Source organism: Mauremys reevesii, linkage group 9 (genome assembly GCF_016161935.1).
Source record: "Mauremys reevesii isolate NIE-2019 linkage group 9, ASM1616193v1, whole genome shotgun sequence".
NCBI lineage: Eukaryota > Metazoa > Chordata > Testudines > Geoemydidae > Mauremys > Mauremys reevesii.
Window position 1 is genome coordinate 27,779,295 of NC_052631.1, and position 25,496 is coordinate 27,804,790.

The 25,496-nt window shown below is 41.4% G+C and overlaps 1 protein-coding gene and 1 long non-coding RNA gene across 7 annotated transcripts in view; one reads left to right on the top strand and one right to left on the bottom strand.

Moving 5' to 3' along the window:
• On the bottom strand, positions 1-20,511 carry LOC120371995 (mast cell carboxypeptidase A-like). Of its 4 annotated transcripts, XM_039488605.1 has the most exons (13): positions 20,496-20,510; positions 18,125-18,194; positions 17,753-17,958; positions 17,589-17,664; positions 15,415-15,539; positions 11,872-11,974; positions 11,144-11,245; positions 9,677-9,778; positions 8,206-8,316; positions 6,450-6,540; positions 6,065-6,270; positions 3,904-3,988; positions 1-347 (listed from the first exon to the last, which is right to left on the bottom strand). In XM_039488605.1, the coding sequence occupies exons 3-13, from the start codon at positions 17,821-17,823 to the stop codon at positions 160-162; spliced, it is 1,260 nt and encodes a 419-aa protein (XP_039344539.1). In that variant the 5' UTR covers positions 17,824-17,958; positions 18,125-18,194; positions 20,496-20,510; the 3' UTR covers positions 1-159. The 4 variants fall into 4 exon arrangements, with proteins under 4 accessions (XP_039344539.1, XP_039344538.1, XP_039344536.1 ...); XM_039488604.1 differs by lacking the exon at positions 17,753-17,958 and having other exon boundaries at positions 20,496-20,511; XM_039488602.1 differs by lacking the exons at positions 11,144-11,245; positions 18,125-18,194; positions 20,496-20,510 and having other exon boundaries at positions 17,753-17,936.
• LOC120371997 overlaps positions 15,329-25,496 on the top strand; it is a 19,689-nt gene continuing 9,521 nt past the window's right edge. For 2 of the 3 annotated variants that reach the window (XR_005584684.1, XR_005584686.1), the window contains exons 1-2: positions 15,329-15,608; positions 20,719-21,075. This is a non-coding gene — a long non-coding RNA (uncharacterized LOC120371997). Of the gene's footprint in view, positions 15,609-20,561; positions 20,579-20,718; positions 21,076-25,496 lie in introns of those variants that run through there. The other variant, XR_005584685.1, reaches the window with a different exon arrangement.

Sequence of the window (25,496 nt, forward strand, 5' to 3'; positions counted from 1 at the left end):
AACCTTATTGAACTTGTTTATTGGTTTGTAAATATCAGCACTCGGTCAGCAAATGCTATAATAGGTACTGTTTTTTCTTCTATGGGTTCATAGTAGCTCTGAAGGGAATACATTTCTAACTATTTGAAAGCAAAATATGCTTTGTACATATGGCAAGAGTCATGAAGCATAGCTGAGGATATAATTGGCAATAGACTTGACTGCCAGCATAGTCTCCTTACAAGTTGACTTTATCTTAGATTCAGGGAGGAGAAAACCATATCTGCCCTCGTCACGGAGCTCAAAGATGAAGGAGTATTTGATGCCCTGATCGTAAGCCCAGTCCAGAGAGCTACCAGAAGTAGGGTCTATAAAACATACAACATTGGCATAATTAGTTGGTACTACAGAAACATAGTGACAGGAGAAAAGGGGCAAAAAACCATTTAAAATAGGAGGGTATGTGTGTCAGAGGGATGGGGAGGTCATTGAGATTATTATTATTGTGTATATAGCACAATAATGTGCTAGGCACTTAGTAGTCAAGCATGAGGACTGGTCCCTGCCCAGAAGATCTTGCAGGAGTATGTATTCGACTAGTATGTAAAAGGACTGAACTATACTAGGGGAGGATCTGGCTCAGAGATTTTACTTAATTTCCTGTGTTGTTCTTTTAATCTAAAATAACGGTACTTTTGACCAAAAGCATATAGCCATTCATTGAATACAGGAAGTGTAACAATAGGATGATATCTAAACAAAGACAAATCCATTCAGAGATAGTGAAGAAGTCCTTCTGTCTAAGAAGAATTTAAAACAAAACCAAATGAAAAGGTATAGTGGCTACTGATGGGAAAGTGGGAGGCTACTCTTCCAATAATGACAAGAGGGAGAATTTGGGTCACAGTTTTTATGGAAATACTGTAGTATTTTTATGGAAATACTACTGAAGATAGTGGCAGGAAAAGGTCTTATTTTTCTAACACTGGTGGAATGAGTGACAGTTGTGTTTTTCCACTGGAACTGGGCAAGAAGAAGTACAAGGACTTAACAGATAGATGCTTAAAAAGCATCATGTGCCAAAACAAGCTTTCTATTTGAAAGATATAATCTCCAGAGCAAAATCATAAGTCACATAGTTCAATGTACCACCCCCTCTGTTTCATTCAAGACCATGTAATGTTTTGATTCACCAGACAGAATGAGGAGCCTACTAATAAGGGTCCTTTTCTCAAAACCATGCTGACACTCTTCATAATAAGTTTGCTAATGCTAATGACAAGAATAAATACTTAGCAGACTATGGTAGGTTGGCTTTCACGCTGTAAGAAAACAAAATCAGCATTTGCCAAATAAAAAGGATAAAACTAATGTTGATTTCAAGCTTCTAAACTTTTTTACAAACAGTGGAAAGTTGCATAAAAAAGAAAACCTATTTGGATACTTGATAGTGTCCCTCTAACATGATCCATGTTCCTTATGGTGGACAGACTTGCAAAATGGACATTTTAATTCCTATCATTACCATAGTAAATGTAAATAATAAAACGAGTAAACAGCCCACTTGAACTGTTGGCCTCTGCTGTTACAGCCTAGAAGTCTTTTGTATTTTTTTTTAAAAAAGCTTTTGCTCAGTGAATGTATTTAAGAACATAAGAACATAAGAAAGGCCGTACCGGGTCAGACCAAAGGTCCATCTAGCCCAGTATCTGTCTACCGACAGTGGCCAATGCCAGGTGCCCCTGAGGGAGTGAACCTAACAGGCAATGATCAAGTGATCTCTCTCCTGCCATCCATCTCCATCCTCTGACGAACAGAGGCTAGGGACACCATTCTTACCCATCCTGGCTAATAGCCATTTATGGACTTAGCCACCATGAATTTATCCAGTCCCCTTTTAAACATTGTTATAGTCCTAGCCTTCACAACCTCCTCAGGCAAGGAGTTCCACAAGTTGACTGTGCGCTGCGTGAAGAAGAACTTCCTTTTATTTGTTTTAAACCTGCTGCCTATTAATTTCATTTGGTGACCCCTAGTTCTTGTATTATGGGAATAAGTAAATAACTTTTCCTTATCCACTTTCTCAACATCACTCATGATTTTATATACCTCTATCATGTCCCCCCTTAGTCTCCTCTTTTCCAAACTGAAGAGTCCTAGCCTCTTTAATCTTTCCTCATATGGGACCCTCTCTAAACCCCTAATCATTTTAGTTGCTCTTTTCTGAACCTTTTCTAGTGCTAGAATATCTTTTTTGAGGTGAGGAGACCACATCTGTACACAGTATTCGAGATGTGGGCGTACCATGGATTTATATAAGGGCAATAATATATTCTCAGTCTTATTCTCTATCCCCTTTTATATTATTCCTAACATCCTGTTTGCTTTTTTGACCGCCTCTGCACACTGCGTGGACATCTTCAGAGAACTATCCACGATAACTCCAAGATCTTTTTCCTGACTCGTTGTAGCTAAATTAGCCCCCATCATGTTGTATGTATAGTTGGGGTTATTTTTTCCAATGTGCATTACTTTACATTTATCCACATTAAATTTCATTTGCCATTTTGTTGCCCAATCACTTAGTTTTGTGAGATCTTTTTGAAGTTCTTCACAATCTGCTTTGGTCTTAACTATCTTGAGTAGTTTAGTGTCATCTGCAAACTTTGCCACCTCACTGTTTACCCCTTTCTCCAGATCATTTATGAATAAATTGAATAGGATTGGTCCTAGGACTGATCCTTGGGGAACACCACTAGTTACCCCTCTCCATTCTGAGAATTTACCATTAATTCCTACCCTTTGTTCCCTGTCCTTTAACCAGTTCTCAATCCATGAAAGGACCTTCCCTTTTATCCCATGACAGCTTAATTTACGTAAGAGCCTTTGGTGAGGGACCTTGTCAAAGGCTTTCTGGAAATCTAAGTATTTGCCAAGGGTGTTTTGGTTCTCTTATTTACTATGCTTTAATTTGCAAACTTAAATGCTTGCAGCATATAGTGAAATGTCTTTCCTGGCCAAAATACATTTTGGATCCTGGATCTTGCTGTAAAATTATATTTGGCTACCTCACATCTTTGCATGACAATTGTGCACTAAACCTGCTCCTTTTTGGGTGATCAAAATATTGGTGAGTTTGCAATCTTTATTATAATTTTTGATGTAATTTTCCACTCTTCTTCTCAGGTAGAGACAAACATGGCAAAACCTGGCCTTCATGCTGTATTTCTTCCATCAGATCCAACTATAGATCTCACAAACACTCTGCACTGGACCAGAGGAACATACTGTCCTTTATATGGGTCTCTCCCATGTAGAAGAGAAGAAAATCCTTATCTTCCAGTGGTTGGTGCAGCAGGGTAAGGCACATTAAGTGGTGTGTGTGTGTGTGTGTGTGTGTGTGTGTGTGTGTGTGTGTGTGTGTTAGATGGGGCAGCAAGATAAGGCACATTAAGTGTGTGTGTGTGTGCACGCGCGCGCGTGTGTATTGGTTCCCTTTGATCCCTACACCTTCTTGGCTATCAGAGAATTTACCTTGCTCCAGAAAATTTTCCTCTGGAGGGATTACTATGAAAGCAGGAAAGTTCATTTAATTAAAGTTAAAGCTGATAGGGTTAATACTAATGTCCTGTGGGTTTGATTGGACAGAGAGTAGCCACCCCACACTTCCTGACCATCCCCTTCCCAGCTACAGATTTAGCATCTTCCGTGGGGTCAGGGAAGGGAGTGAGGCAACACTCCTCACTGAATTGACCTTGCCAGCCCCCAGTTGGGGGTCTGCCAGGTTTTATTCCCTCTCTCTTTGGAGGTGGAAAGGGCAGCGAGTCCTTGTATTACTAAACAACTTTGGTATGAGTGGTTTGTGTTTATAACGAGATGCAATTGAATGAATACATGTAAAAGAAAATGGATTCAGATACCTACACACTACAGTGGCCGATGGACCATATTCGTATTTTGTACCATACAGGCTGGATAAAGCTTCCACGGCTGCCTTTGCAACTTCAGTCTGGTTTTCAAAAGGAAGAATGAGAGAGGGTGAAAAGGAGAGCTAGTTGTTTGGACATTTAAATACTTTGAGCAAATGCCATGAAAGCATATTTGTTTGGTGAACAAAGTCTGTCTTAACAATTAGAACGTGCCTGCCTCTTTCTGCCTGTACTCTCGGAGAACATTACATCATACCTATGGAAAGATACATTGGCTCTTATGTGTAAAAGTTGTTATTCGTAACTAGGGGCTCAGTCCTGCACCTAGAAAAATCAACAAGAGTTTTGCTTTTGATTTCAGCGGACCGGGATTGAGTTTCATCTCCACAGAGGGCATCTGGCAGGTGATACTGTAAGAAAGGGGATAGATTACATTATTCTTAAATTACAAATTAAGTTCAAAGCAAAAGTGGCCAAGGAAATGGTCATCAAGGAATCACTTATTCTGTGGCATCATTCAGTAGCTTTTGGAAGAAGGATTACAAAGATTAAGGGGCTTGGTAATTGGATGAGAATCCTTTTGAACCGGTTCACCATTGTATTACTCCAGTTCTGCACTGGTGTTACTCCTTTGGAGTTAACTTGGAATAAAACTGCAGTAGTGCCTCAGGCCTAAATCACTGGTTTTAATGTGGTACAAATTGGTAGAGTAGTGAATGATTAGACATTTGTTGTTGTTTAGTGGCCAGTTTTATTTTTCATTTGGTGGATTTAGGATATTTCCAAACCACAAATGCCATTGTGGCAGTCTTACTTGAGAGGCTAAGGACTCAGAAAGCAGGCCTCTATCCCTATCGAGGAGCTTGCTCTAGATCAGCCGATCACCTTTCTAAATTCACTTAAGGAACAATTACTATAAAATCTGATATTAACAGGAGATGATCACCTGCATCTGGAAAATAGAGAAATGGGGCAAAAGCAGCTAATAAAAAGGTCCAGCCAATCTAATAACCATGACTTTGTTGTTGGATTGCCTAGCTAAACAAGCAGCTGGAGGAGACACTTACATTGGAGGGTTTGGTATATATATATTTTTTCTTTATTGGGTGGGCATTTAGAGAGGGTGCAGTTTGGAGCTTGTTAAATTTGACAGTGATCCAGTAAGAAAAGGTTGAATTTGGCTGCAAATGTAGAGAGGGGTCTGATCTTCTCCTCCAAGGTGCTGATGGATTTCTGCATAGATAATAGGAGCAGAGCTGGTTGGATAATGGGGAGCGGGAAAACCACAAATAACTTGAAGCTGTGTTTATTCCACGTTTTGAAAAGAAATTTTTTGATTATTTGAAATATTTCACAATATTTGTTGAAAACAGAATATGGAAAAAACTAAGTTATCTTATTTTCCCTATTTCTCCCTCTTTCCTCTTTAAACTTTTATTTCCTTCTCCTATTTTGCCTCCAAAAAAGAAAAAAATACTAAATTGAAAAGAAAACAAGAAAAAGAAAAACTGACTAAATATTTCATTTTCCAATTCCATAAAAAATATAAGCAAATAAAGATGTGAAAATTTAACATTTTAATAAAAGGCATTGTTTGATTTTTTTAAAAAGTTTCAGTCGAAAAATTTTCACCAGCTTTAAATGGGAGTTGAAGGCACACAAGAACCCATGTGAAGGTCTCAGTATCTAAGGCACGTCTACATTACATGCTGGATTGATGGGCAGCAATGGATCCAGTGAGGGTCGATTTATCACCTCTAGTCTAGACGCAATAAATCGACTGCTGAGCGCTCTCCCGTCAACTCCAGGACTCCACCAGAGCGAGAAGCGCAGGCGGAGTAGACGGAGTGTCAGCCATCGACTTACCACAGTGAAGACATAGCGGTAAGTAGACCTAAGTGCGTTGACTTCAGCTACGTTATTATAACATGTGGATTAAACACAGCTTCAAGTTATTCACGTAGCTGAAGTTGCATAACTTAGATCAATCTCCCCCCCAAAAAGTTTCCAAAAATTTACATGAGTAAGCTACCCAACCTGATTCTGATTTCATTTATTCTGATGAAAATCATGAGTTGCTCTGCTGAAGTCAGTGATGTGTGAGTTCAAATTCAGCCCTTACAAACTCATCATGGGTCTATTTTTTCTCAACGTACCAGTTCATTGTGATTAGGTGCTTTATGGAAAGTATAGCCATAAGGGAACATCAGCATCTGCGAATAAGCATGGAAGGTCAGGTACGCCTTGATGGAAGATAGGTGGTTACGAATGAAGGTGGCAACAGCTTTAGTCTCATCCTCTGACTCTGGTGCAGGTCCATAGTAGGTTTCATCACATGGGTCATCTGAGATGAAACCAGTAGCTGCAAATAAGGTTTGTATTCACAGTTTATCATTATTTGAATTACAGCCTAAATTTAGTTAAGTGTTAATTGGAATATTAAACTTCTTCATTTTCATTGACTGACCAATTTACCTACATCATCAACCAACTCCTGCTGATTAGTTTTAATATCTTCTTTATTTTAGTTAAATTACTTACTGCCCCACGCAGCAGCAAAGTTCCTGTTCAGGTCAGTGCCAATACAGTTGGTGGTGGAGTTTTTGGAACGGTTCTTTCTCCACATGCGATCCTGCAAGACAAAATGATTGAAGTATTTAAACCTCATCTTCCTTATTTTCTCAGATTGGGCACAATGTGAAAGGTAAAGATTGATTCAGAACTTTTCTAAAATTCACATGGTTAACAGGAGGACTTTCATCTTTAAAATAAAAGACAATACCAGTCAAAGGAAAAGCAGTCCACTGGGAATGCACATCTAATGAATTTTTCCTGTGTCAGTCTGAGTCTCCAAAGCATGAACTGTACCTCAAATCTACAATGTGTTAGCAAAGAACTGAACAATTAGAACAGGCATTTTTCTTCCCATTTGTTTGGATTTCAGTTCCCAGCTGGCTATATATGATGCTTTCAAGTAACTTTAAACATAGGGCCTGATGTGACTGCAGATAAAGTACTGAGAGCTGCGGAGAATACAAAGAGAAAGTGTCCTGTTCTGATCTTAGAACAAAATATCATATTTGAGAAGCAATGAAGTAATTATTAATGGGTGAAATTAATATATACCCCTGCTCCCTATAACCCATGTAATCAAGCTTTGTATAGGGGCAGGGGATAGAATCTATCCCTCACAGCCAGTCCATGGACTGCAACACAGCCCCACTCCCACTGTTGTCTGAAGAAGGGGCACAGCTTTTGGTGTCCCCTATGCATGGGGTTGAGGCAATTGGATTGGTGTAAGTGTGGATCAAGTATTGCCACCCCATTCCAACTTAAATAGTATTCTCTGCACCAGCCTATTCAGGGCCAGCATAGAGCCCCACTATGATTAGCAGAAGATGCAAAGGACTGGCTGTGTTACCTCTTCATCCATTTCCCCATCTCCACAGAAGGTCAATGAGGGACTTATGTGGCATCGAGGACTTTGATCAAGCCCTCCTACTTTACCTGGGTTAATTTTATCCTAAGGTTTTGGTGGTGACATGAACTAAAAATAAAAAACCTATGTTCCTCTATATGGAAAATGATGTGAATCTCAGTCTTGAACAAGAACATAAAAAAGCCATATTGGCTTTACAGTATTGTCTTTAAGTGCTCCTTCTGTATCTTCATCGTCCAGGGCCCCACTGGTTGTTTAGCAGGCTTCCTGCTTCTAATGTACTTAAAAAACATTTTGTTATTATCTTTTGAGTTTTTGGCTAGCTGTTCTTCAAACTCCTTTTTGGCGTTTCTTATTACATTTTTACACTTAATTTGGCAGTGTTTCTGCTCCTTTCTATTTACCTCACTAGGATTTGATTTCCACTTTTTAAAAGATTCCTTTGTATCTCTCACTGCTTTTACATGGTTGTTAAGCCATGGTGGCTCTTTTTTAGTTCTTTTACTGTGTTTTTTAATTTGGGGTATACATTTAAGTTGGGCCTCTATTATGGTGTCTTTGAAAAGTTTCCATGCAGCTTGCAGGGATTTCACTCTAGTAACTGTACCTTTTAATTTCTGTTTAACTAACCTCCTCATTTTTGCATAGTTCCCCTTCCTGAAATTAAATGCCACAGTGTTGGGCTGTTGAGGTGTTCTTCCCACCACAGGAATGTTAAATGTTGTTATAATATGGTACCTATTTCCAAGCAGAATAATAACTTCAAGGTCCTAGAGAGATGTTTTTATTTTAAGTGGGGATGTAAAATCTTAATGACTCTCAGACACTAAAATAGGTTAGTGATAGAATGGGTAGTACTTGAGTCCAGCTCCAGACATAGCCATCAATGTTGAACACCGGAAGAACATAGAAGTTCAGACTGTCCAGTAGATGTGTCATGATCTTGTCCTTCCCATAGGTGCTGGCTGCCTGTAAGAGAGAGACACGTACTTAGAAGTATGGTTAGTGCAGTGGTTTTCAAACTGCGGGTCGTGACCCAGTATTGGATTGCGGAATGTAAGGTACTGGGTCGTGGCGGCTCTGGTCAGCAACGCCGACCGGGCCATTAAAAGGCCCGTTGGCGGTGCTGCTTGTCTAAAGCAGGCTAGTTCCTATCCATTCTGACACTGCTCTGCACCCCGGAAGTGGCCAGCAACAGGTCCAGCTCCTAGGTCGGGGGCCATGGGACTCCGCGCGCTGCCCCCTCCTCAAGCACTGCTCCGCACTCCCATTGGCCCAGAACCAGCCAATGAGAGCTGGGGGCAGGGTGGTGCCTGTGGGCGAGAGCCGCATGGAGCCGCTTGTGTGCCTCCGCCTAGGAGCTGGACCTGCTGCTGGCCGCTTCCGGGGTGCGGTGCGGTCCGTGGTGCCAGGATAGGCAGGAAGCCTGCCATAGCACCCCCGCTGCACCTCTGACTGGGAGCCACCCAAAGTAAGCCTGCATCCCAACCCCCTGCCCCAGCCCTGGGCCCCCCCAAACCCGGAGCCCCTTGCACCCCAAAACCCCTCATCCCTGGCTCCACCCCAGAGCCTGCATCCCCAGCCCAGAGCCCTGACCCCCTCTTGCATCCCAACCCCCTGCCCTAGCCCAGAGCCCCCTCCCACACCCTGAACCCCTCATTCCTGGCCCCACCCTGCAGCCCTCACCCCTGCAGCCCCGCTCTCTGCCCCAGCCCTGAGCCCCTCCCAAACCCCTCATCCGCAGCTCTGTTGCGTCGTGAGCATCAACAATTTTCTTCAACTGGGTTGCTAGAAAAAAAGTTTGAAAACCACTGGTTTAGTGCAGCTCTGTCCCAGCATTACATTGCTGAAGACACCACTTATGTAATAAAAAATGACTACACAAAATACAGATGAGCTTCAGCAAACAAGTACTTTAACACAGAATATGCCAAGAGATCAAAAAGATCTTTTTCATTATAAATTTGCCTTTTAATTTAGGCCAAAACCCCACCCAGAGGGATCTTTTTCAAATCCTGCTTCTCTTACTCTACCCCAACAGCAGCCACATCTGAGAAAAGCGGCAAGTGTCCAATTTGGCTTTCGTCTCCTCTCCTACAGTACAGTTATTACAGTCTATGAGGTATCTTTCACATTCCATTTAATTGCTGCGGAAAGGATATTTGGCTACTCTTGGTGGAGCAACCACCATAGGATACGAGTAGTACTCTGTGATAACTGAGCGCGTGGCAAGGCTTCATAGCTCCATACAGCAAAGGAAGTAGACCAGGATATAACCCCTAGCAAAATTCTGAATGTGGACTATCTGAATAAGATCGTGTTTGCTCACCTGCTTCACAAACCACTGGCAGAATGCAGGTGAGATCCATTCTCGTGCATGGATTCCACAGTCCATGAAGATGGCCTTCTTCCTGACGTTCTCCTTCCCAACCTGCTCAAAGACAAAGATGTTACTCTTCTTCGTTATGGAGCTATTCCTCTGTTAACTGGGCCCAGTAGAGACCACAGTGACACTCCTACAAGATAAAACATGCCCCTTTCAGCCTGTGGCCCTTTGAGAGAACTTTACAGAAAAAAAAAAGTATCCAAAGTAGTGAATGCTGCACTTTATATTTAGAAAATTCAGATCTGATATGAATAGTGATGCCATGAAACCTGCCCCTCTCTTCTGTATGGTAGAAGGAAAATGTCAGTTTAGTTACCTACTATGGTGCTTGCAGCTTTACCACAACTATGATCTTGTTTTCTTTTATGATTGCTTTAAATATCACATAGACTATTGTCTGAAGAAGCAACTGCCATTTCGTGAGACATAAAACATGCTGCTGTCTCATGAAGACTTTACTATTTTTTGTTTTGATTGTTTTCTCTTAACCTACAGTAAGTCATTTACACTGAAAGTATATAGTTTTTGTGTGCAGAAAACTTATCGAGTGTTAAAAATGAGGCCAGCAAACTCATTTATTTTGCCCCTAGTCTAAATGGGGTAACTGAGATTCAAGCCTACTGGGCTTTTAAACTATGGGTATTTTGTGTATGGCTAGAACCCAGTTCACTTTTATACTGGCTTCAGCATTTTTTGATGTCTTTCTCCTCTGACACAGAATTGAAAAGTCTTGATGGGAAATGTTATTTCAAGCAGGATTAACTCCTTATTGGATATCCATGGCCTCAGTATGAGACAATGTCACAGAAAGTGGCTGGGCCTCTCTTCCACTTCTCTTTCTCTCAGCAACAGAGTCCCTGCGCAGGAGAGGAGTTTCTCCATGGTCCCAAAAGAGGAGGGAAATGCTATGAGAGCAGCACTCCATCCTCACCCCATGGGTGTGATCCATGAGATTTGAGTCCTTCTCACAGAAGTCTTGCCTAAGTAAGGCTTACAGGATTTGGCTCTAAATGAAGACCCGCTGATCTGTGTATTTCAGTAGATCTTTTGTTAAGTATTCAGCATCTAGACCATATTTAAGGGACCATAGCTAATGTACTCAGTATTGGCTCATATCTGTCTGTCCAGGTCCTTTTACCACACACATCACTGCAGTATCCAGTCTGCCTCTGCAAATCCTATATCTCCATTGCTATTTCCCAACTGCAGTGTCGATGTTAAATCTGGTCACTTTCTAAGGCAATATGTCATCTAAATGTGTTTCTGCATATTAGCATTGGAAATTTAATAGACTGGAGCGGTATTATTTATGTATGATGCTGTTTTCACCTCTATTTAATTAATTGGTAAGATATTTGAATATCTGAACCACTCTTCATGTGCGTAATCTCACCGGAAAGAAATGCATACCTTAAGGAGGTACATAGGTTGCTTTTCAAAAGTATTTCCAATCTGGATGCGGGAGACCAGTTTTGGATAAATTTTAACAATTCTAGCAGTCCAGGCAGCAATCTAGATTAATAAATCATGTGCAGTTACTGAACAAGTTTTGGATTAAATATGATTCACAATCAAGGGGAGACTGTCTCTGATTACAGTACTGATTCAGGAAAGCATCCTCATTCAGGGCAGCATGTAATCCCATGCTTAACTTTAAACCAGTAGGACGTAAGCACATGCTTTCTTGTTTTCTTGATTCAGGGCTCCATTTGTCTCAAAGGGTTAAATGTCCTTTCCCCAACCTGAGTAATTTGGCTGGCTGCTTGGGTTATATACAGGGGAAAATCGGAGCAATCTCATTTCCCCCTTCCCTCTTCAAGGCTTCAGGGGAACTGTGGAGATGCTCCTTGGTGGCTACTTGGAAGCAGGAATGGCCTCTCAATAATTTCTCCCTATTCCCCCATTCCCTTTGTGCAGAGGGATTTGTATGGTGGCAGATTCTCTGATCCCACTTCTCCCCCACAATGTCCCATTCCCAAACCCCATTGCACATGACTAGCCCACAGGGATGGGGCCCCATTCTGTGCAAAAGGTGTACACTTTCTCTGTGGCCTTTTCAAATCCTTGCCAAAGGGACCTCTGCAGCTGTGAAGGGGAGGCCAGGATTTGCCCGTAAATCCATAAGCTTTGTACCATACCTTGTCCCAGTCATTGTATTTTGTGTAACTGTGTCTGCCAGTAAAATTCCTCTTGCCATCAAATTGTTTTTCAATCTCTTCTTGCAGGTTATGCAATAAAATTCTACAATACAAAATAATACATATATGTGCTGGCTGGGAAAGAGAATATTAATCACATTCAATATGTCTGTCTAAGGCAGTGGTTTTCAACCTTTTTTCATTTGCGGACCCCTAAAAAATTTCAAGTGGAGGAGCAGACCCCGTTGGAAATCTTAGACATAGTCTGTAGGCCCCCAAGGGTCTAAGGACAACAGATTGAAAAACAATGCTCTAAGGTACTTATAAGGCCCATTGGCATAGCCTATGAGCACCTCACATACTTTAATGAGTTTATTCTTACAACATCTCTGTGAGATAGGGAAGAACTATCCCTATTTTATAGATGGGGATCTAAGGCACAGAGATACTTTGGACTAGTCTATACTAGAAAATTAGGTTAGTTTAACTACATTGATGAGGAGTATGAAAAATCCACGCCTCCAAGCAGTGTTGCTAAGCCGACCTAAGTCCCTGTGTAGATAGCATTAGAAGAATTCTTCTGTCGACCTAGCTACCGCCTCCGTACCAAACAACATCCAAGAACTATCCAACATCTATGCAGTCATCCCTTTCATGCAACTCGCACCAACACTGATTCTAACAACAGATGCCTCTCTAATAGGATGGGAAGCCCACCTAAATTACCGCAAAATCCAGAGCAAGTGGTCTCTCATGGAATTGGTCCTCCATAATAATCTTTTGGAACTAAGAGCTGTCAGAAATGCCTGCACGCACTTACTCCCTCTCATCAGAGAGACTCAGACAAAAGTTGTGACAGACAATATAGCAAGGAGTCTGGTGGCACCTTAAAGACTAACATTTATTTGGGCATAAGCTTTTGTGGGTAAAAAAACCTCACTTCTTCAGATGCATGGAGTGAAAATTACAGATGCAGGCATTATGTAATGACACATGAAGAGAAGGGAGTTACTTCACAGTTGGAGAACCAGTGTTGACAGGGCCAATTTGATCAGGGTGGATGTAGTCCACTCCAAATAATTGATGAGGAGGTGTCATTTCCAGGAGAGGCAAAGCTGCTTTTGTAATGAGCCAGCCACTCACAGTCCCTATTCAAGCCCAAATTAATGGTGTTAAATATGCAGATGAATTTTAGTTCTGCTGTTTCTCTTTGAAATCTGTTTCTGAAGTTTTTTTGTTCACTGTCCCCATATCTACTCTAGCAACACCGTTAGAAAACCCAACCACATCAGCTACACCATCAAGGGCTTATTCACCTGCACATCAACTAATGTAATATATATCATCATGTGCCAGCAATGCCCCTCTGCCATGTACATTGGCCAAACCAGACAGTCCCTACGTAAAAGAATAAATGGACACAAATCGGACATCAGGAATGGTAACATACAAAATCCAGTAGGAGAACACTTCAATCTCCCTGGACATTCTATAACAGATTTAAAAGTAGCTATACTTGAACAAAAAAACTTCAGAAACAGATTTCAAAGAGAAACAGCAGAATTAAAATTCATTTGCATATTTAACACCATTTATTTGGGCTTGAATAGGGACTGGGAGTGGCTGGCTCATTACAAAAGCAGCTTTTCCTCTCCTGGAAATGACACCTCCTCATCTACTATTGGGAGTGGACTATATCCACCCTGATCAAATTGGCGCTGTCAACACTGGTTCTCCACTTGTGAGGTAACGCCCTTCTTTTCATGTGTCATTATATAGTGACTGATCTGCAATTTTTACTCCATGCATCTGAAGAAGTGGGTTTTTTACCCACAAAAGCTTATTCCCAAATAAATCTTTTAGTCTTTAAGGTGCCACCGGACTCCTTGTTGTTTTTGTGGATACAGACCAACATGGCTACACCCTGATACTAGACATTATAGCGTGCATGTTTTACATATATTGGCAATAGAGTGCCAGATAGCTCTGGGGATTATCTACGTCCTGGAGAGGATTTAGGACTGGATCAGATGCTGGTTTAAGAGTGCCCTCCATGAGGAGGAATTTCAGCTTTAGCTCCCAGTTCTTTCGGGACCTAGCTTCCTGCTGGTGGCAGAAGGTGCACTTCTGCTGCATCTGTCCCTCTACAAGGCACCGGATGCAGCAAGAGTATTAGTCAGTTATGGGAATTGTCTCCCTGCAGAAGAGGGACCTTTTAAAGCCAGGGGAACCAGGCATGCTCCTGTGGGGACAATCTCACAACAAAGGTGGGAAAACCAGTCAAAATAATTTTTATTTTTTTTAGAATTGAAGAACAGAAACTTTAAAGTACTACAAAAAAGAATGGAAACTCTAAGAAGTACTATAAATTAACACTATTAAATATAACATAAGTAAGTGAACTGGACTGCTACTCATTCCGTCTCAGGACAAGGGCGGCTGAGAAGGAACCAAGGGCAGTTGGCCTGCACAGCGCTAGATAGCCTTATGGCAGAGCTTGAGGGAGGGCGCATGTGTGGACCAAATGGACTCTGCTACCAAAATTCTCCAATTAGAGGCACAGGGGCATAGATGCACCTACAGTGGAGCACCCATACTAGATCTAAGGGCACTGAGCATACTGTAGCGTTTTAAGTGTAGAGAAGCCCTAAGAACCCAAGGTGACACACAAATTCTGTGGCAGAGCAAGGAATTGAGCTTGTGGATTTTCTGAGTCTTAGGCTAGCACTCTAACTACTGGACCGTCCTTCCTCTCTCAGGTATATTTAATAACATAGTATTATCAGGCCATAGGAAAAACGCTGCACAGACTAACTGCAGTAAAGTCTTTGTACTTGGTTCAGAAAGATAATACTCTTCCAAGACATTATTTTTAGTATAGTTGAGTTTACTTCAGACAACGGCTTAAAGCGCTAAAGGAAGTTGTAGGTCTCTAGGTACTCAATCATTCTCTCTCTGGTGAGCCCACTATATTAATAGCATGTGTTATTTCTCTAGGGTCTTTTATCTGAGGACATCAAAGCACTTGCACACACACTTATGAATTAAGTCTCACTGTGATGTAATTAATATCCTCATCTTACAGATGGTGACAAGCAGATTAACACCCAGATTTCCCTTTTTTGTGGGTATCCATCTGAGGACACATTGGGCTTGATTTTCAGCAGTACTGGGCACCCACAATGCTTGTCAAAGTCAGTGGGACTCCATGTATGTTTAAGGGTCTGCCCCATGCATCCTTTACAAGATTAGGGGCCTTTGTTGTGTTGTTGGGATTCTATAGCATTAAAACAAATCAGAGAAGTGGTTTGCGTAAACTCAGGTTGATGCAAAATTCTTAGCACTCGGAACCAAAGTAAAATCTAAATCCTTGGACCTTTCGCAACCCTATACAATGGTATTCCTGTCTAAAGGTTTTCTTGTTTGAGTGGAGTGCAACAGATATGGGATTAATTGAAAGTCAGAGGGACATGACCTCCCCACTGGTCTCCAGACAACTTTGTTTTAGTCTCCATTGGGCTAGAAGAATTAAGTAAAACTTACTCATATTGTATTTCATTCTTCTCCATGAGGGTCTGGACAGATCTAGACTGATGTGCACCGACATGGAAATCCACCTGCATCTGAGTGACTATATGAGGGGCTGAATCTGGGTGCCAGAAGTCAAGCTGCACAGGGAGAAATTCAAAGTGTCTTACTTTAGTATGTAGTCAAAGTCAAGCGTGCACTTGTGAATGGTGAGTAGTTTAATGCTCAGGAGAACCATTATAGGTCAGTGTTTTGTTTTCTCTTTGAAATAAAGCCCTATTTCTATATATTTCTGAGAATGGAACCATCTCAGAAGTTCAAGTCTGCTATGAAGGACCATTTTTCAACTGCTCTGGGATTGACCATTCAACAATAACTGTGCTAAATCATAATTGGTGTAATTTTAGATTATGATTTAAAAATAATATTTTTTCCTAAAATACTCCCTTGAAGGCAAACAGGAGAAGAGAACTGCAATTGTATCATTGCTCCAGTCGCACAAAACATATTTCAGGATACCTACAAACCCGAAGAAAGTGAAACTGGGGCCCCAGTAAAAAGGCATTACATGTCTGCTCTAACTCCCATTGGTTTCAATTAGAGCTGGATCAGGAGGGTCCTTCATTTAAAACACGCAAGCATGAATTTAAGATTCAGCCCCTGCTTTTATGAAAAGGTGATGCTCCAGTTCTGCTGCTGTTTAGATGTTAGTAGAACTTCTTTTAATATTATAGTAGAAGTCACAATCCTTCTGTTATTGTAGCCAATGGCAAAATTCCTATTCTAAAAAGAATGTTGACATTGACTTCAATGGGAGAAAGACCAGGCTCACCAGAGGTTATTAAGTAAATGCACAGCATTTCATTTTTATCTGCATAGTTAATAATGTATTAGGCATTCCAAGAGCAACACCTCTTTTTGGAGATGTAGATTGCATACAATTTACATTGCATCATGCTGAAAATTATGGAAACTTTCAAACAATATATTTTTGCACTCTCTTAAATATGGTCCAATTTTGTTCAGTATTTTTAAGTGACTTTAGATGTTTTCTTGATGTGGGGAGGAAAAATATGTTTAATTTGAAAAAAATTCCTAGCACTTTGATGTTATTTTGATTATAAACTGATGCTTCTTGTTGCTTTTATTTATTTGGCTTAATTACAGTAACATAGTTTTTGAAAAGTCCTTAGGCTACACAGTGTGGAAAAGTCAGCTTGTCATGCTGCCACTGAAGTCATAACAGTTCCATTAAAATGTCAATGGAACCCCTGCATGGTTTTCAAAAACTGTTTTACATTTTTGCTTTATAAACATCTTGACATGGAAAGATAAGTGTTCTGAAAGCAGCTGGATCTGCCATATATCTATTTTAGTGCCCTCTTTTCTGAACAGAAAGCTTTTTATACTAAGGTTCACATGAGAACAACATTTTATGACGATTTATACACTTCTCATAGGCCCCTAAGTAAAATAGCCCTGGAGTTGCTATAATACTGAAATGCCAGGTACAGTACTTTCTAAAAGGCTGTGAATGTGGAAAACCTTATATTAACATAAAGGTCACATAGCAGCTAGAAAATATTTTCCTCTGATTCATTCCATCTGGGAAGAGAAATGGGTTTTCCTCAGAATTGGCATGGGATTTTTTCCCCGTTAAATCCATGGATCCCTCAAGTTCTCTGTATCTTTGTCCAATCAGCAGAAACTTGCAGTTGGAAATCTGTCTAGTCTGCAAAGAGAAAGAGCTTTTCAATAGTCTAGGACTATGGGGAAGAATTCAGCAGAGCTGCTTCTCTGACCACCTCTGTGGGAGTAGGGACTTTTTGGGGTGCATTTTACCCTGTGTAGCACAGAGCAGAGGATAGTGTGTAGAGTCCTCTGTCTTTAGAAATTTGACTGCAACCTCAATTGAGTTCAGTGGCAGCTGTGCATATATATGTTAGTGCAGAATTTGTCTGTGATGTCTTAACTGCTTTATCTGTCTCTAAATTAGATTGGAAGCCCCTGGGGATAAGGGCTGTGTCTTGTTTAATGTCTGTACAGTCCCGAGCACGTTGTGAGAACTCAATAAAAATATGACATTGTCTTGTAATGTAGTGTCATTTAAAAATTTCCACACCACAACATACTAGGTATTGAATAATCAGAACCCAAATCCCCTGTAAAATCCCTGTAAAATTTCTTACCTGTTTAATGCGGGCCAGGTACTTCAAGAAGTTCACTTGTTTTTCATTCTGAGGCTTCACACGAAATACCTTTGCACTTCAAAACATAAAGGAAAGGAATGAGTAACAGATCTAAGCATCAAAAATGTTTCTATCCAGGTTAGGTTAAAGCGAGAATGCTCTACCTGTCAAAAAAGCGAGAAGAAGTAAGAGCAAAAGTTGCTACAATCAAGCCTAAAGGCACCATAGACTTCATGTTTCTTGTTTCCCTAGAGCAAATACTGTCTGTCAGCTCAGTTCTACTCTGCTTCTTATTGCTCCGTGAGCAACTCACTTCCTCTTGGGGTTTTATTGGACAGCATGTGGTGGTTTTGTGGGGTTTTGTGACAACCTACATGCATATTTAATGTAATTAAGATTCTTATTAATTATTCCAGGCTAGATCGGAGAAGAACACTATGCCTACTTTGTGTGATCACCTGCATTTAACATCTAAAAAAACCCCGCACAACTGAAGGTTGGCTTGTGACTAAAAGACTCAGTGATTAGTAACTTACTCCACAGGAAGTCCCATTTGTTTCAGTTAGTTGTGTAAGGTACTCTTCATTTTGAGTAAGGCCAGTCTGGCTAAAAGGTACAATAAGAAACAGTTACCTGGATGAAGATGTGATTTGTATAAATTAGAACCCAGCCAACAACTGGCTACCCATAAATCTCATAAATTTCACCTATAAATCTCCCATTGAAGTCATTGGGAGCTTATGTTTAAAAGGACTGTGGGAAATGGGCAAGTTAAATAAGACACACTTATTTAGATTTTTTTTTTTGAGTGAATGTCTCTGGTTTCCTCTCCTTTTTCACAGTGCAGACACATATGGGAATGGAGTGTCAGAGTTATCCCAACCTGTGTCTAGTTTAACGTGCTCATTTAAATAACTTGTTTATTTCTGCTTGTGGCCTTTTCAAGGCTAGGCCTACACTAGAGGGGGGAGTTGACCTGAGATACTCAACTTAGGTATCTTAGGCGTATCTTAGGTTGATTTACCTGGCCGTGAGGATGGTGGCGAGTCGACCGCTGCCACTCCCCCGTGCCGTAGTGGAGTTCCAGAGTCAATGGCAGAGTGATTGGGGATCGATTTTTATCGTGTCTACACTAGATGCGATAAATCGATCCCCAATAAATTGATCACTACCCGCCGATCTGGCGGGTAGTGTAGACATACTCCCTAGGCTTGAGTCAAATCCTGGCTAATTGAAGTCAGTGTTGAATTTTGCCATTGATTTCAATGGGAACAGGATCTGGCACTACATCTTTAGATGTCTGACACTTTTTCTTCAGATAAGTGTTATGTATGTGTCAGCCACTCCTCAGAAATCTAAACTGCTATCAGACAATGTCAAAAATTATAATTAAGTTCTGCTTGATTTTTATCCCTATGTCCTTTATCACACATACACATACTATATTTTATCTGGACCTAGTACTTTGACAACAGTAGTCTTTCATATCCATTTCCTTTGTTACTTGTGTACTATGTAACTCTTCCTTCCACAAAACTGCTTACCAATGCTATTACTTCCTCACATTCTCTGCTATCAACTCTGAGCAAAATTCTGCTCTCAGTTACACCCCTGTAACTTTAGAGAAAGATTGTAAAATCTTTGGAGCAGGGATTGTATTTTCGTTATTATATGTGTGCAGTGTCTAGCATAATGAGTCCCTGTCTCTTGTTGGGGACTCTAAGCACTACTGCAGCACAAATAATAAAATCAATAGCTCACATTTACACAAGCGTAGCTGAGAGAAATCTTTTCCCCATTTTTTCAAATTCAGCCCTTATATAAGCAGGACCAGCTTAACTGATTTCAGTGGAGCTTTGCCTGTTTACATCAGGGCTGAATTTCACCCACTTTCTCATTTTTACCTTTCATGTACTACAGATACGTTTGCTACATATATTGCTTGAATATAGTTTGACCAGTTTGATGTTGTTTTAATGATCTATTTTAACACTTATTTTTGCAGGTTTCAGAATCTTCCTCTCTACTAGATTTGTTATTTAAAAGTATTTACTTATCTATTCAAGAGTTTTATACCATGTACATTCCATTTTTCCTTCTCTACTATTTTAATGTTTACCAATGAAAAAGTATTCAGCAGTCATGTGCATGTGGTATTTCTAGATTTGGTATAAAAGATTTAACATTTCTGTAGGACTTTCCCGTCTTACCTCCACTTTATTCACCCTTTCTCTATCATTGGGCCCTGATCCTACAAATACTTATTGTGCTTAACTGTGAACAGTCCCACTCACTTCAGTAGGGTGACTCATGATAGTAAACTTAAGCACACATGTAAGTATTTGGAGTCTCAATTAGGGATCCATGGACCTCCCTTATATTCTCCTTCTTGTCCCTCTTTCATTGATCTAAAAGGCTAGCCAGATTACTTTCTATACTACTAGTAGTCAGACTTGTTTTAGTAGGGACGAAGTCCATTTCTCTGATAAAATGTTGCTTGTCAATTCAAAAGAATCCTGGGCTTTGCATTATTGTATACATAATTCTCTCTGCTGATGGCTGAAAGAATTAAGTTCAGAGCAACACTGAGCCTTTGGCCACAAATACAATGTAATTATAGCTATGTCTGATAGTGGTATTAGCTCTTACTATTGCTCTGATTATCATCCTCCAAATGTAGAAACTGTGGACATTCTAGGAGGTGCATAAATAGATGGGGAACTGTGTTAATTGCCTTGCCTTCAGTATATCTGTCTCTTTTTATTTCTCAGCTTCTGTTGGTGTTTTTTAGGCATTAGAGTTAAGTTCCAAGTCCTAGTCATTCAAACGTAGTTATACAGCCTATGAAAATGGGTAATATTTTGTCACTTATGGGTATAAACAGCTGCTGAGTTTATCTACTCTGACCTATTTCTACCTAGCAGTTCCTCACGTGAACTGTAGATGAAACAGTCTCTCTTCTCTCTCAGGAAGAAAGAACAGCATGAAAGGTACAGTACTGACTGTAGAGAAACCTTATGCTATGTTCTCTCTTATCTCCCTTCCCCCCAAAAAAACTTGTTAAGCTCTTTTAAGTCTTTCTCATACAAAGAAATACTGAATCCCCATTTTTCTTTAAATTTATAAACAGATGGCGGCTCCATAGCAACCACAGAATATTTCCGATGAACATCATGCAGTAGCATTCCATGCATATGATGCACACTCTTACATTCCTTACATTCAATTGCCTGAGGAATTCTCTCATCTGACATAACCAGGAGACCTACTGTGAATTACACAAGATTTGCTAGTGTTTAGTAGCAGTTCTGGAAATAAGTCTTCAAGATTTCTTAGGGATGCTGGAGATGAGACAGTGAAACAGACCTTGCAATAATTAATCCAGATCTGACAGTATTCTGAGGAGATGGCTGCAGCTGACATGCTGGGGAAATTCTTGGGCGCGTGTGACACAGCATACCTGGCTCCTGAATTGTGTCCCATAGAGGTGAGGCAGGGAGGCTGAGTAGAATAAATTTACCAAAAAGTGATTGGGGTTTTTTATTGGGAGGGAATCAATATCCCTCTGGGGGGGGAAGTGTCAAAAATAAGCTGTTAGGAACAGTAGAAGTCATAACAAAAGGTCACTAGGGCTGAATGTTGCTCAGTGGGGGGAAAAGATAAGAGGTTTTACCTTAGGAGAGGGCAGGCAGCATGGAGGAATCTGCCTGCGCACCACTAATCCAGGCTCTGGATGAAAATGGTCATCAATGAGGACTTTTATAAAACATTACTGGAGAGGTCTTAACAATTCCTGGTAACAGTGGGTCTGAATCTGCTCTCACATCTCCACTGAAACGAAAGGTATAAATCTGGTATGAGCTCAGAATCAGTGACATTGTGTTTCTTCCTTATGAACATGGATACGTATGAGTTAGTCATTCTATTTTTCATCATTTGTGTGAATAGTGACATATCCTTTTCCCAGCTGTACTCAAAGCAACTTACCCTTTGGAGCGTTCTGTGTGAGAAGTACACATTTGACACTAAGGGTATGTCTACACTACAAAATTAGGTTGATTTAATAGAAGTTGATTTTTTTAGAAATGGATTTGATACAGTTGATTGTGTGTGTCCCCACTAAGTGCATTAAGTCGGCAGTGTGCGTCCACAGTACCGAGGCTAGTGTCGACTTTCAGAGCATTGCACTGTGGTAGCTATCCCAGAGTTCCCGGAGTCTCCGCCACCCATTAGAATTCGGGGTTGAGCTCCCAATGCCTTATGGGGCAAAAACATTGTTGTGGGTGGGTCTGGGTAGATGTTGTCAGGCCCCCCTACCCCTCTCCCTCTCCTTTTTTCCTGGGTTACCCATGCAGATGACATACCATGGCAAGCATGGTGCCCGCTTAACTCACTGTCACCATATGTCTCCTGGGTGCTGATGGCAGATGCAGTACTGCAGTGCTAAACAGCAGCATCCTATTGCCTTGCCTTGCCTTGCCTTGCCTTGCCTTGCAGATGGCAAACGGTACAATAGCCATCATCGTCGTCCCGTGGGTGCTCCTGGCCAACCTCGATTAGACATGGGTGCTTCTGGTCGGTCTTGGTGAGGTCGGTCGGGGCACCTGGACAAAAATGGGAATGACTCCAGGTCATTCTCTTCTTTAAGTTTCATCTAATGGAGATTCAGTCTTGCCTGGAATATCATGCCAGCTGGAGGCTTCTGCCTCAGGCTGCTCTCCCAGTCAGCAGCACCACACAGTCGCACGTACCCCAGCCTACCCCGTGCTCCCATGGCTCATGAAGCCTGGACAGTAGTAAGGAGCAGTTCAACTATAGGCTGAGCAAGTGCAGAATGGTGATAGAATGTGCCTTTGGACATTTAAAAGTTTGCTGGTCCAGTTTACTGACTCGGTTAGACCTCAGCAAAACCAATATTCCCATCGTTATTACTGCTTGCTGTGTGCTCCACAATATCTGTGAGAGTAAGGGGGAAACGTTTATGGTGGGGTGGGAGGTTGAGGCAAATCACCTGGCCGCTGATTACGCACAGCCACATACCAGGGCAGTTAGAAGAGCACAGCAGGGCGCGCCGTGGATCAGAGAAGCTTTGAAAACCAGTTTAATGACTGGCCAGGGGGCTACAGTGTGAAAGTTCTGTTTGTTTCTCCTTGATGAAAACCCGCCCCCTTGGTTCACTCTACTGCCCTGTAAGCCAACCGCTCTCCCCTCCTCCCTTTGATCTCCGCTTGCAGAGGCAATAAAGTCATTATTGTTTCAAATTGATGCATTCTTTATTAATTCGTCACACAAATGGAGGGATAACTGCCAAAGTAGCCCGGGAGGGGTGGGGTAGTTGAAGGAGCACCCCCTAGAACGGCATGCAGCTCATCATAGAAGCGGCATGTCTGTGGCTCTGACCTGGAGCAGCTGTTTGCCTCTCTGGTTCTTTGGTAGGCTTCACACTGCGCTGCTGTCTTTCATGCCCTTGGAGATTTTTTCAAATATTCTGGCATTTCATCTTTTGGAATAGAGTTCAGATAGCACGGATTCGTCTCCCCATACAGCGATCAGATCCAGTACCTCCCATTCGGTCCATGCTGGAGCTCTTTTGCGATTCTCGGACTCTGTGGTCACCTGTGCTGATGAGCTCTGCATGGTCACCTGTGCTGATCAGCTCACTGTGCTGGCCAAACAGGAAATGAAATTCAAAAGTTCGTGGGGCTTTTCCTGTCTACCTGGCCAGTGCATCTGAGTTGAGAGTGCTGTCCAGAATGGTTACAATGGAGCACTATGGGATAGCTCCTGGAGGCCAATACTGTCAACTTGCATCCACAGTACCCCAAATTCAACCCAGCAGGGTCGATTTCAGCACTAATCCCCTTATTAGGGAGGAGTACAGAAACCGATTTTAAGAGCCCTTTAAGTCAACAAAAATGGCTTAGTCGTGTGGATGAATGCAGGGTTAAATCGATCTAATGCTGCTAAATTTGGCCTAAACTCGTAGTGTAGACCAGGACTAAAACACACTGAGATTGACTGGTATCTTGTGTCAAAGACATGGCAATGGATACAAATAACTTGACTGTTAGTTTTAATCATCGTTTCTTAGAAGAGAGTCTTCCAGGGCTCCAGGATTTAAAAGAAAATTAATAATTTCCAGTACTCAGAGCCACTCGGAAGGGAGTGAAGGTGCACCACATGAGTGATGATAGCTGGAGGCTTTATGCATGGGGATGCCAGGAGCATATCAGGGCATCAGATTGCGTAGTAATTAACCCAGTATAACTAGTGGACTTTGCTCTATTTTTACAAAAAGTGTAACTTGTGCATTTCCAGCCACAAGCCATCTCTTTTCTGCAGCAGGAGGGGACAACAGTCACCTGTGTCGTACCCTCTAGGGCACTCAGCAGTGCTAGCAATTTATTGCAGAGTATATTATCCCCACTGCTATTGTCCATGACAGCACAACTTACAACTGGAAAGTGTGAAAGGAATAATGGTGACCAAAGCTAAACATAAAACATTTTTCTATCCACTCTTCCTTTTAAACTATGTAAAGCTACATTTCATTTATAATGATTATATTTCAGAGTAGCAGCCGTGTTAGTCTGTATCTGCAAAAAGAACAGGATTACTTGTGGCACCTTAGAGACTAACAAATTTATTTGAGCATAAGCTTTTGTGGGCTACATCCCACTTCATCAGATGCATAGAATGGAACATATAGTGAGGAGATATATACACATACAGAGAACATGAAAAGGTGGGAGTCGCCCAACCAACTCTAAGAGGCTAATTAATTAAGATGAACTGTTGTCAGCAGGAGAAAAAAACTTTTGTAGTGATAATCAAGATAGCCCATTTAAGACAGTTTGACAAGAAGCTGTGAGGATACTTAACATGGAGGAAATAGATTCAATGTGTGTAATGGCTCTGCCATTCCCAGTCTCTATTTAAGCCTAAATTGATAGTATCTAGTTTGCATATCAATTCAAGTTCAGCAGTTTCTCGTTGGAGTCTGTTTTTGAAGCTTTTCTGTTGCAAAATTGCCACCTTTAAATCTGTTACTGAATGGCCAGAGAGGCTGAAGTGTTCTCCTACTGGTTTTGGAATGTTATGATTCCTGATGTTAGATTTGTGTCCATTTATTCTTTTGCGTAGAGACTGTCTGGGTTGGCCAATGTACATGGCAGAGGGGCATTGCTGGCACATGATGGCATATATCACATTGGTAGATGTGCAGGTGAATGAGCCCCGGATGGTGTGGCTGATGTGGTTAGGTCCTATGATGGTGTCACTTGAATAGATATGTGGACAGAGTTGGCATCAGGCTTTGTTGCAAGAATAGGTTCCTGGGTTAGTCCTGTTTTTGTTCTGTGATGTATGGTTACTGGTATTTGCTTCAGGTTGGAGGGCTGTGTGTAAGCGAGGACAGGTCTGTCTCCCAAGATCTGTGAGAGTGAGGGATCATCTTTCAGGATAGGTTGTAGATCCTTGATGAGCCGGAGACATTTAGTTGGGGGCTGAAGGTAATGGCTAGTGGCGTTCTGTTATTTTCTTTGTTGGGCCTGTAACCTGTTGGGTGATTTTTTGGGTTGCTGGACTTAAGACCCTGAGGGGAAAAGGATACTGCCAAACTTACTTGGGGATGGGGTGGGTCTTTTGCTCATGGTTTGTGTTATGAATCCTGTTAGTGGTGTTTCCCCAACATAATGCTGCATTGTTTCCCTCCTTTATTAAAAGGATTTTGCTACATTCAGACTCTGTGCTTGCGAGAGGGAGAGTATTGCCTCTTAGAGGTGTCTGGGGAGTGGTATGTAATTGTCCCAGGTCACTGGGTGGGGGCTCAAGCTGGTTTTGCATTGCGTTATGGAAACAGAATCCCAAGATACTGAACCCGGCCCTTGTTGCTGCCAACTCAGATGG

What these genes read in the sequence shown, in the direction of transcription:
- LOC120371995 (XM_039488605.1), bottom strand. Translation starts at nt 17,823, where the DNA reads ATGAAGTCTATGGTGCCTTTAGGCTTGATTGTAGCAACTTTTGCTCTT. An exon ending in AATACAATGACTGGGACAAG is followed by an intron (nt 11,246 to 11,871) that starts GTATGGTACAAA and finishes TTATTAATCTAG; the next exon opens with ATTGCTGCCTGGACTGCTAG. An exon ending in AACCTATGTACCTCCTTAAG is followed by an intron (nt 9,779 to 11,143) that starts GTATGCATTTCT and finishes GTCTTTGAGCAG; the next exon opens with GTTGGGAAGGAGAACGTCAG.